This window comes from Schistocerca serialis, chromosome 2, assembly GCF_023864345.2.
Source record: "Schistocerca serialis cubense isolate TAMUIC-IGC-003099 chromosome 2, iqSchSeri2.2, whole genome shotgun sequence".
In the NCBI taxonomy this organism is placed as follows: domain Eukaryota; kingdom Metazoa; phylum Arthropoda; class Insecta; order Orthoptera; family Acrididae; genus Schistocerca; species Schistocerca serialis.
The window spans coordinates 233,043,255-233,054,303 of NC_064639.1; the positions used below are offsets into that span (position 1 = coordinate 233,043,255).

General features: G+C 48.6%; 1 protein-coding gene across 1 annotated transcript; it reads right to left on the reverse strand.

The window, feature by feature from the left end:
- Positions 1-2,836: 2,836 nt before the first annotated feature.
- On the reverse strand, positions 2,837-4,165 carry LOC126455871 (putative mediator of RNA polymerase II transcription subunit 26). Its single transcript, XM_050091630.1, has one exon. It carries the CDS (start codon positions 4,163-4,165, stop codon positions 2,837-2,839), a length of 1,329 nt encoding a protein of 442 aa, XP_049947587.1.
- Between the last annotated feature and the right edge of the window lie 6,884 nt (positions 4,166-11,049).

Consider the following 11,049-nt stretch of genomic DNA (forward strand, 5'->3'; position numbering starts at 1 on the left):
AAAGAAAGCAAAGGAAATTTACAATGCTCAGAGAGATGTGTGGGAGGAATAGTGTAGTGGATCGAAACACACTATCGCGGTGATCTGCTAGTTTATTGATAGAACATTTTGAGAGAGGTTCGAAGGAATACACGTGAGTAAACTGCATATGAGACCACAATATCCGTAACCTAAATTTACAGAATCGTAATTGAAAAGTCAAATGCCAGGAAAGTTGCTGCCAGACTTGTTCCGCATAATATGATAAGGGTAGGTAGCAGGTCACAAGAGAATTGCAGAGGAATTGCTTCAGTGATACCAAATAGAACGAGAACAGTTGCTGAAAAGTGTATGATTTTGTTTGCAGAACATCCGCTGCTGAGCTGCATGGTGAGACTGAAAATATCCAATTCAGTCGCTCCTTATAATTTACTATAAAAGTCACAACTGAAGAGCATATTTTCAATGTCATCAGTTTCTGAAAGGGATTGTTGCTCTTGATGGAATCTGGATACGAGATTTTGTGCCAGAACTGGGAAAGTTGCGACTCTCCACACCCGAAACAATTCCGTCACCAACAACGTAAGGCTAAATCGTTCATGATCTTTGTGCTTGACATGAATGGAGTCATAGCTACAAACAGTGCTCCAGGGGACGGCTGTAGCAGGCATGTACTGTAAGCTGTTTCTGAAAATTATATTGCACCCGAAAATTCGTGAATGAAGGCCTGACATTCTTCCAACCGGTGTCCATATTGTGCAACACTGGATGTTTCCCTACCAGTGAGAGAAATGCTCGACAAATATGGATGGAAAATACTCCCCCACCCACGATACTGATTTAGTCCACTGGACTGATTTGTTTTCCAAATTCAACGAACAACCTCGTGGAAAACGTTTTTGATACAATTGATGAAGCTTCCTGTGAGGTGACCCGAGTGATCACATAGGTGCCCTACTGGAATACAGTAGTTGTCACAAGGTTGGGAAGCTGTCAGAAGTAAAAATGAAGATTATATTTTATGCCTGAAACTTATTTTACAGAATAAATTGTTTCTTCACTCTCATCTTACAGTGTGCAGAATTTTTCAAATGACACTCGTACCTTCTTTGGGGGCTTTATTCACTCCATAGAGAGTGCATCTTTAATAAGAACAATTTTAGATGGAACTTAAACGTTCACCTCTACACGTAAGTTTACAAACACGCTCAGACGCCATGGACTTCCTCGATGGCTGGTGGTTATGGAACGAATGGGGATCATGTGGGGGGGGGGGGGGTGGTGCTCAAAGAGAATGTGGCAGTGCAGAATTTCTTCTGAGCTGCCTGAAGACCTCACTGGCATTTGTCTTACTGAGGCAGGTGGTGCATTGTTCTCCACTCTTTCATGCAATATCCTGTTTCGCATGAGCAAATAGGCATAAGACCATTCTAATCGCCAGGACTTAAGAAGAAGTCTAGCACTGGGAAAAAAGGCATTCCTGGCCAGGAGAAGCCAATTAGTATCAAACGTAAGTCTTAAATTCGGGAAGAAATTTATGAGACTCTACGTTTGGAACACAACATTGTATGATAGCGAAACATGGACTATAGGAATAGCGAAACATGAGAGAATCGGAGCATTTGGGATGTGGTGCTACAGAAGAATATTTAAAATTAAGCCGACAGGTAAAGTAGGGAACGAGAAGGTCGTACGCAGAAAATCGGTGGGGAGAGAAATATATGGGAAATACTGACAAAAAGAAGGAACAGGACGTCTGTTATGACATGACGTCTGTTATGACGTCTGTTATGACGTCTGTTATGACGTCTGTTATGACGTCTGTTATGACGTCTGTTATGACGTCTGTTATGACGTCTGTTATGACGTCTGTTATGACGTCTGTTATGACGTCTGTTATGACGTCTGTTATGACGTCTGTTATGACGTCTGTTATGACGTCTGTTATGACGTCTGTTATGACGTCTGTTATGACGTCTGTTATGACGTCTGTTATGACGTCTGTTATGACGTCTGTTATGACGTCTGTTATGACGTCTGTTATGACATCTGTTATGACATCGCTGAATGGCTTCCGTGGTACTAGAGGGATCTGAAGAGGGTAAAAATTAGAGCATGACAGAGATCGGAATACGTTCAGCAAATAGGGGATGTAGGTTTCAAGAGCTTCTCTGAGATAAAAATGTTGGCACAGGAGAGTAATTCGCGGTGGGCCGCGTCAAACCAATCAGGAGATTGACGGCTAAAAAGGTCTGACGTTTGGTAGCGCTCAACAGATCTTAATGGCGCTACGAAAGTAGTTTCATAGTACAAGATGTCATTTTCCTACGGTGAAGAATAGGTGGAATAATAAATTTGGGTTCACGCAATTGAGGTTGTCTCACCATTGCAGCTCTCTGCTGCCAGGGAATACTCATTTGCCGTGTCAAGTGAACGGCAGTACACATTCAGCTGTAAAATTTTTGAACACTCTATTAAGCTACCAGTTTCAAAATTTAGGACTGAATGTGTACTACTGTTTACTTCAACCCGACTGGCCGAAGTCCCAATCACTGTCCTCTACAAAGATGGACGAACAATAACTTACTGTTTGGCGGCCCATCCTCTTCCTGCCTCTGCTGCTTGCTTCTACAGAATCGTTAGAACTCTTGTCAGTTGCAGCTGACATTGATGCTGCTGCTACTTCCACTGATGCTGGTGCTGCTGCTGACGCAATCTGTTGCTGTTGTCTACACACAAACTAGCATCAGCTGTGATACCATAATGACAGATGCCTGGTACTCGTTTGGCGGCTGCTGCTGCCACGCCAGGGTAGCCATATGTTGTTGTTGCTGCTGCTGGGCCACCATGGTAGCCATCATTCCTGCTGTTGTGGTTGCATCGCCATGGCATCTATCTGCTGTTGCTGTGGTTGTGGTTGGCTCACGACGACAGCAGTTATCTGCTGTTGTGGTTGCGTAAGTGATTGGCTCACCATTGCAGCTGTCCCCTGTTGCTGTGGTTGTGGCTGGCTCACCACCGCAGGTACCTGGTGCTGTTGTGGTTGGCTCACCATTGCAGATGTCCCCTGTGGCTGTGGTTTTGGTCGGTTCACCATATCAGCCATTCGCTGTTGCTGTGGTTGTGGCTGTGGCTGGTTCACCACAGCAGCTACCTGCTGCTGTTGTATTTGTGGTTGGCTCACCATTCCAGCTGTCCCTTTTGGCTGTGGTTGTGGTCGGTTCACCATAACAGCCATCCGCTGTTGCTGTGGTTGGGGTGGTCTCACCACAGCAGTTACTTGCTGTTGTTGTATTTGTGGTCGGCTCACCATTGTAGCTGTCCTCTGTGGCTGTGATTGTGGTCGGTTTACCATAACAGTCACCCGCTGTTGCTGTGGTTGTGGTTGCCTCGCCACAGCAGCTACCTGCCGTTGTTGTATTTGTGGTTGTCTCACAATTGCAACTGTCCCCTGTGGTTGTGGTCTGTTCACCATAGCAGCCACCAACTGTTGCTGTGATTGTGGCCGGGTCACTGTAGCAGCTGTCCGTTGTCGCTGTCGCTGTCGTGGTTGGCTCACCATGGCAGCCATCTGCTGTTGCTGCCGTCCTGGTTGGCTCACCACAGCAACCACCCGCTGTTGACGTCGTCGTGGTTGTCTCACTGCGCCACGCATCTGTTGTTGACGTGGTTGAGGTTGTGGATGTCTCACCATGGTACCAAACCGTGGTTGCTGTAGTTGAGGTTGTCTCACCATTGCAGCCCTCTGCTGCAGCTGTTGGTAAAGTATCATACCAGCTATCAGCTGCTGTCGAGGAATGTGACTGATTAGGTGGTGGTAGTGCTGCTGCTCCTCCTCTCGTTCTGGTTGCTGCTGCTGCTCTTCTCGTTGTGGTTGCTGCTGCTGCTCTTCTCGTTGTGGTTGCTGCTGCTGCTCCTCTCGTTCTGGTTGCTGCTGCTGCTCCTCTCGTTCTGGTTGCTGCTGCTGCTCCTCTCGTTCTGGTTGCTGCTGGACAGGCACATTTAGGCCCATGTAAGGACCAGAAACCAGCTTCGCTTGTTCACACGCAGAGGAAGAAGCTGCTGTGTGAGGTACCTGTTTCTGACTTTGCCATTCAGAAGGTACCGGCATCTGTGCAGGCATTAACGGTCTTCCCGCTATCCCTGCCACCTGGGATGCAGCGCTTGTTGCTGGACGAAGATCCATGGGTGATATTTGCACAGGCACCAATTGTCCATCCTCAGTCCTATGAAAAGGGACAAGAGAATGAGGTTCGCTCGAACCACACACTATACAAGGTTGTTCGAACAAAGAATTAAACGAAGTCTCAGGCGCCTCTGGACTTGAGCGAGCTGCAGGAGGCATGGGTGCTGTGTGTCCAGCGCGTGGGGCAGCACCTGCAACAGCTGAGGCACTAGTGCCATCCCTGAAACACAAAACGAACTTTATTTATACTAGGTTTCTGGTGTGAGCACAGGAATAACTGTTTCAACTCTTAAACAGAATTAGATATAAGTAGCTGTGTATTGGCGATCAGATTTAGATCGTACATAGAGAAATTTACACTGGCGTATTCATTATGTGATGAGACCTGGTTGGTTGGTTGGTTAATTGAGGGAGTATGGGACCAAACGGCGAGGTTATCAGTACCGCGATTCCAAAGTGGGTTACATAAGAAAGAGCGTCTCTAAATGTGGACAGATTCCGTCAGACGAGTCATAAAGGAATGAACATTAAACACAGTAACAGCATAAAAGGTGAGACCATAACTAAAAAATGGAAAAAAGGGGAGGCAGTCATGGGGTCACAGACTGTGAAAACTGCAAAAGGAGTCCCGACCACAACCAATCCGTCCCTGCTCCGAGACTAAAGGAGAACCTAGTATCTGGAAATGAAAACCACTTTCACGAACTGAGGATCAGGTCAACCATCCGTGGATCATCTACAATACGAAATTTAAGGAAGCAGGAATACTATACTTATCACAAAGGGTCGAAAGAAGGGGACATGCCACCAATACGTGAGATATCATTAGTCAGGCACCATAACTACACTGTGGGGATGAGTCATTATGTAGGAGGAAACAATGGGTGAGCCACGAATGGCCAATGCGTAACTGGCATAAAACAGTGGACTCCTTCCGAGAGGAACGGAGAGGAGTGCCCCAAACTGCAGTAGACTGCTTGATTGTGCGGAGTTTATTACTATGAGCAGTAGCGCTCCAGACGGCATTCCACTGTTGGACAAGAGAGAGATCTGACAGATCCGCATATCCAGAGCTGGAATTGTGGAAGAAAATGGGGGATACGTATCTCCTTCTCTAGCCAAACGGTCAGCCAGTTTATTCCCTGGGATTCCCACACGACTTGGGACCCAGAGAAAGACGACTGAACAGGTGAAATGCTCAAGGGCAGAGAGAAGGTCATGGATGTCATAGACCAAGGGGTGACGAGAGTAGCATCGATCGATAGCCTGCAGGCTGCTCATGGAATCGGAACAAATTAAAACACTATGGAGGGAGGCCTGAGAAACAAAAAGGAGGTCCCTGTTAATGGCTAGAAGCTCTGCTGTAAATACACTACATGATCCTAGCAACAAATGGGGCTCGAAGCTGGTAGGAGATATGAAACTGTATCCCACCTTATCAGTAGTCTTAGAACCATCAGCGTAAAAGATGGTGACACCCTGAAACTCTCCAAAGCTGGCACATACAAGACGCCAGTAAACAACAGGAGTGACAGAGACCTAGATCCTAGAGGAGATCGGTCCTAATCCGTGGTCTAGGCACCGTCCAAGGGGGATGTGGGAGGAAAGACATGGGGTGCAGTCCAGTGAGTGCAAATGGAGATTCTGGCAGAGGGTAGAGAGACGCATGCCAACTGGCAATCTCACTTGTGGGCCAGAGTTAGGAGGGAGCCTCATGGGCAAAGATCAAAGGGTACACAGGATGGGCAGGGAATTTGTGAATGCCGACTGCGTAAGAAACAAGGAGATGGCGCCATCAGATGTGCAGAGGGGGGAATCCCTGCTTCTGTGAAGAGACTATCAACAGGAGTAGTAAAAAGGCACCAATAGCCAGATACACCCCACTATGATGGACAGGGTCAAGGAGTTTCGAAGTCAAAGGGGCTGCTGAGCCATAAATCTGACTACCATAATTGAGTCTGGACAAGCCCAGAGCACGGTAAAATTAGAGAAGAGTGGAACGGTCTTCATCCCAAGACGTCTGGGCCAGGAGGTGGAGAGCATGAAGCTTAGTCATGCATGTAGTCTTTAGGTGGCGAATGTGGGGAAGCCAAGATACGGGACTGTGCTACAACGTCAAGGAGCTGGTTGCCTAAATAAAGTTCTGGATCAGGGTGTACTGTGGGTCGACGACAAAAATGCATAACCCGCGTTTTGGACGGGGAAAACTGGAAGCCATGGGCGGTGGCCCACACAGAGGCCCGTTGGATGGCGCTCAGCGGATGTCACTGAGTGGGAGCTGCACCAGATGCAAAAATCGTCAATGTACAATGCCAGGGTAACCAGAGGCCCAACGGAGGTCACAAGCCCATATATGGCAATGAAGATAAGTGTGACACTTTGCATAGAACCCTGTGGGATACCATTCTCCTGAATCTGAGGGGTGCTGAGTGAAGTGCCAACTAGAACCCAGAAGAGCTGGTAAGATAAAAACTCGAGGATAAAAATCGCAAGGGGACCAGGGAAGCCGCGGTCATGGAGGGTACTAAAATGTGATGGCGCCAAGCCATGTCATACGCCTTACGTAGGTCAAAGAATACTGCCACAAGGTGCTGGCAGTGAGTAAAAGCCTGTCGCATGGCTGATTCCAATCGGAGAAATGGTCAATTGGAGATCTTCCTGCCCAGAAGCCACAGTGATACGATGACAAAAGACCCTGATATACGAGTACCCAACATAATCTGGAGTTGACCATCCTTTCAAGCTAATGGGGTGGTAGCTGCCTAGAGACATTGGGTTTTTCCTGGGCTTAAGGACGGGGATAACTATACTGTCTCGCCATTGCGATGGAAAAGCACCCATGAGCCAGATGTGATTGAAGACCCTAAAGAGCTGTTGCCTTTGGCGAACGTCCAAGTGTCTAATTATATGGTTGTGAATGGAATCTTACCCTAAGACTGGTTTTTTGTTTTTGTTTTAGGGCGCAAAACTTCTATGGTCTTTAGCGCCCGGTCCGTGACTTAGGAAACAGTAAAAAACCGAAATTGAAAACCAGCAGCAATGGGAACGAAAGTCAAAATTGGAGAAACTAAAAGCAGAAGGAAGGCTTAAAAATCCACTACAGAAAGAGGTTGGTTGTCCCCAAAAAAAGCTTCAAATGACTGACGTCATTTCACTGGCACTAATAAACTTGAGAACGCGGTCGGCTGAGCGCGTGTCATCTGCTAAAATCGACGATATACCAGGCGATAGCTGTAGACGGGAGCGTAACGGATTAAAATAGGGGCACTCAATTAAAAGGTGTCTTACCGTCCACAGCTGAGAGCAGTGGGGACAGAGCGGGGGAGGATCGCCGCTTAAAAGATGTCGATGGCTAAAAAGAGAGTGCCCTATCCGGAGTCTAGTTAAAATTACCTCCTCCCGACGACGCATTCGGGAGGAAGAGGTCCAAGCACAAGGAAGAGCTTTTATGTCCCGCAATTTATTATGGGTAAGTGTCGACCAATGCGTGTGCCATAATTGAACAACACGTCGACATAGAATGCTCCATAGATCGGTGAAGGGAATCGATTGAATAGCTGGCCGAGGAAGAGAGACTGTAGCCTTGGCTGCAATATCAGCCGCCTCATTTCCACAGATTCCAACGTGTCCCGGGAGCCAGAGGAACGCCACCGAGACGCCCCCCAGGTGGAGCAAGCGCAGACAGTTCTGAATCCGGTGGACCAGAGGGTGCAGAGGATAAAGAGCTTGGAGACTCTCCGAGGAGAGAGCTGAGAGAATCTGAGCAGATAACGGACTGTATCCGCTGATGGCGGCGGATGTGGTGGACAGCCTGGAGAACAGCGTAAAGCTCCGCAGTATAAACCGAACACTGGTCGGGAAGCCGAAAGTGATTTGGGGTGTCGCCAACAATATAGGCACTCCCTACACGTAACGATGTTTTCGAGCCGTCGGTGTAAATAAATGTGGCGTCCGTCATTTGTGCACATAGAGCAGCAAATGCCAGACGATAAACAAGTGAAGGGGTACCATCCTTGGGAAATCGACAAAGGCCACGGAGCAGGCAGATCCGGGGACGGAGCCAAGGCGGTGCTGTACCCCAAGTTGTCAAGAAGGTTTTAGGATAGCGGAAGGAAAGAGAATGGAGCAGTTGACGGAAGCGGACTCCCGGTGGTAGTAGGGAGGAGGGGCAGCCTGCATACCCTACATCAAAGGAGGCGTCGAAAAAAATGTCATGGGCTGGATTAGCAGGCATGGAAGACAGATGGCTAGCATAACGACTCAGAAGGACTGCTCGCCGATTGGACAGCGGAGGTTCAGCAGTCTCAGCATAAAGGCTTTCCACATGGCTGGTGTAAAAAGCTCCAGACACTAAACGTAATCCACGGTGGTGGATAGAGTCGAGATGCCGAAGAATAGAAGGCCGAGCAGAGGAGTAAACTATGCTTCCATAGTCCAATTTCGAGCGCACTAAGGCGCGATAGAGGCAGAGAAGGACCATTCGGTCCGCTCCCCAGGAGGTACCATTCAGGACATGGAGAGTGTTGAGGGATCGCAGACAGCGAGCCGAAAGATAGGAAACGTGGGAGGACCAGCACAGTTTTCTGTCAAACATAAGACCCAAGAATTTACCGACGTTTGAAAACGGAAGGTTGACAGGACCTAGATGTAAGGAGGGCGGAAGAAACTCCTTACGTCGCCAAAAATTAACACAAACGGTCTTACTGGGAGAAAACCGGAAGCCGGTTTCGATGCTCCAAAAGTGGAGGCGATCGAGACATCCTTGAAGACGTCGTTCAAGAAGGCTAGTCCGTTGAGAGCTGTAGTAGATCGCAAAATCGTCCACAAAGAGGGGGCCCGAGACATCAGGAAGGAAACAATCCATAATTGGATTGATGGCAATGGCAAACAGTACAACACTCAGCACGGAGCCCTGGGGTACGCCGTTTTCTTGGGAGAAAGTACGGGAGAGAGTAGTGATCACCCGCACCCTAAATGTGCGCTCTGCCATAAATTCGCGAAGAAAAAGGGGCAGCCGACCTCGAAAGCCCCAAGAGAACAGTGTGCGGAGGATGCCTGTCCTCCAACAGGTATCGTATGCTCTCTCCAGATCAAAAAATATTGCTACTGTTTGGCGTTTCCGGAGAAAATTGTTCATGATATAAGTGGAGAGAGCAACAAGATGGTCAACTGCAGAACGATGCTTTCGGAATCCGCATTGGGCAGGTGTTAAAAGACTGCGGGAGTCCAGCCACCACGCTAGACGGTAATTCACCATACGCTCCAAAACCTTACAGACACTACTCGTGAGAGAAATGGGGCGATAGCTAGAGGGGAGATGTTTGTCCTTTCCAGGTTTCGGAACAGGAACGACGATAGCTTCCCGCCATCGTCTGGGAAAAGTACTGTCGGTCCAAATTCGATTATAAAGGCGAAGGAGGTAACGCAGACTATGGGTTGATAAATGCAGCAACATTTGGACGTGGATACCATCTGGTCCTGGGGCGGAGGAGCGAGAAGAAGAGAGTGCATGTTGGAGTTCCCGCAAGGAGAAAACAGTATTGTAGCTTTCGCGATTTTGAGAGGAGAAAGCAAGAGGTCGCACTTCCGCTGCACGTTTCTTCGGGAGAAACGCTGGTGGGTAATTGGAAGAGCTCGAAATCTCAGCAAAGTGCTGACCCAACGAGTCAGAAATTGCGACGGGGTCCACTAATGTGTCATGCGCGACAGTGAGCCCAGAGACCGGGGAGAAACTAGGCGCGCCTGAGAACCGTCGAAGCCGACTCCAAACTTCCGAGGAGGGAGTGAAGGAGTTAAATGAGCTAATAAAGAATTGCCAGCTTGCCTTCTTGCTATCGCGGATGACGCGACGGCATCGCGCTCGGAACTGCTTATAGCGGATACAGTTGGCCAAAGTAGGATGGTGGCGGAAAACGCGGAGAGCACGTCGCCGCTCACGTATTTCATCACGGCATGCCTCGTTCCACCAAGGAACTGGGGGGCGCCGGGGCAATTCGGAGGTGCGTGATATTGAATGTTCCGCAGCTGTAAGAATAACGTCGGTAATGTGTGTGACCTCATCGTCGACGCTGGGAAAGTGACGGTCATCGAATGTCGCTAGAGACGAAAAAAGTGTCCAATCGGCTTGGGCAAACTTCCAGCGTCGCTGGCGCATGTAGGGCAGTTGAGGCTGCAGTCTAAGGACACATGAAAAGTGGTCACTCGAGTGTGTATCATCAAGGGCGAACCATTCGAAGCGCCGAGCTAGCGGAACAGTACCGACCGCAAGGTCCAAATGAGATAAATTTGTCGTGGAGGCAGACAAAAATGTAGGGACCCCAGTGTTGAGGCAAACTAGATCTGCTTGGTGGAAGACGTCTAGCAATAGTGAGCCACGTGGACAAGGATGTGGAGATCCCCAAAGCGGGTGGTGGGCATTGAAGTCCCCAACCAGCAAATATGGGGGTGGAAGCTGACCAAGAAGTTGAAGATCAGCTCGTGCCATTGGTGTGGACGATGGAATGTATACAGTACAAAGAGAGAACGTGTATCCGGAAAGGGAAAGACGGACGGCGACAGCTTGGAAGGAAGTGTTTAAATGGATTGGGTGATAATGGAGGGTTTCATGGAGAAGAATCATGAGTCCTCCATGTGCTGGAGTGCCTTCAACAGTGGGGAGATCATATCGGACGGACTGAAAATAATGGAGAACAAAGCGGTCATGGGGACGCAGCTTTGTTTCCTGAAGACAGAAGATGACCGGCGAGTAGGATCGTAAGAGCATCGATAATTCATCCCGATTAGCTCGAATACCGCGGATATTCCAGTGGATAATGGACATAGGGTGAACAGAAAATGGAGGAATGTGACCAAGGTCGCTGTCAACTCTACGACTGCTCAGAGCT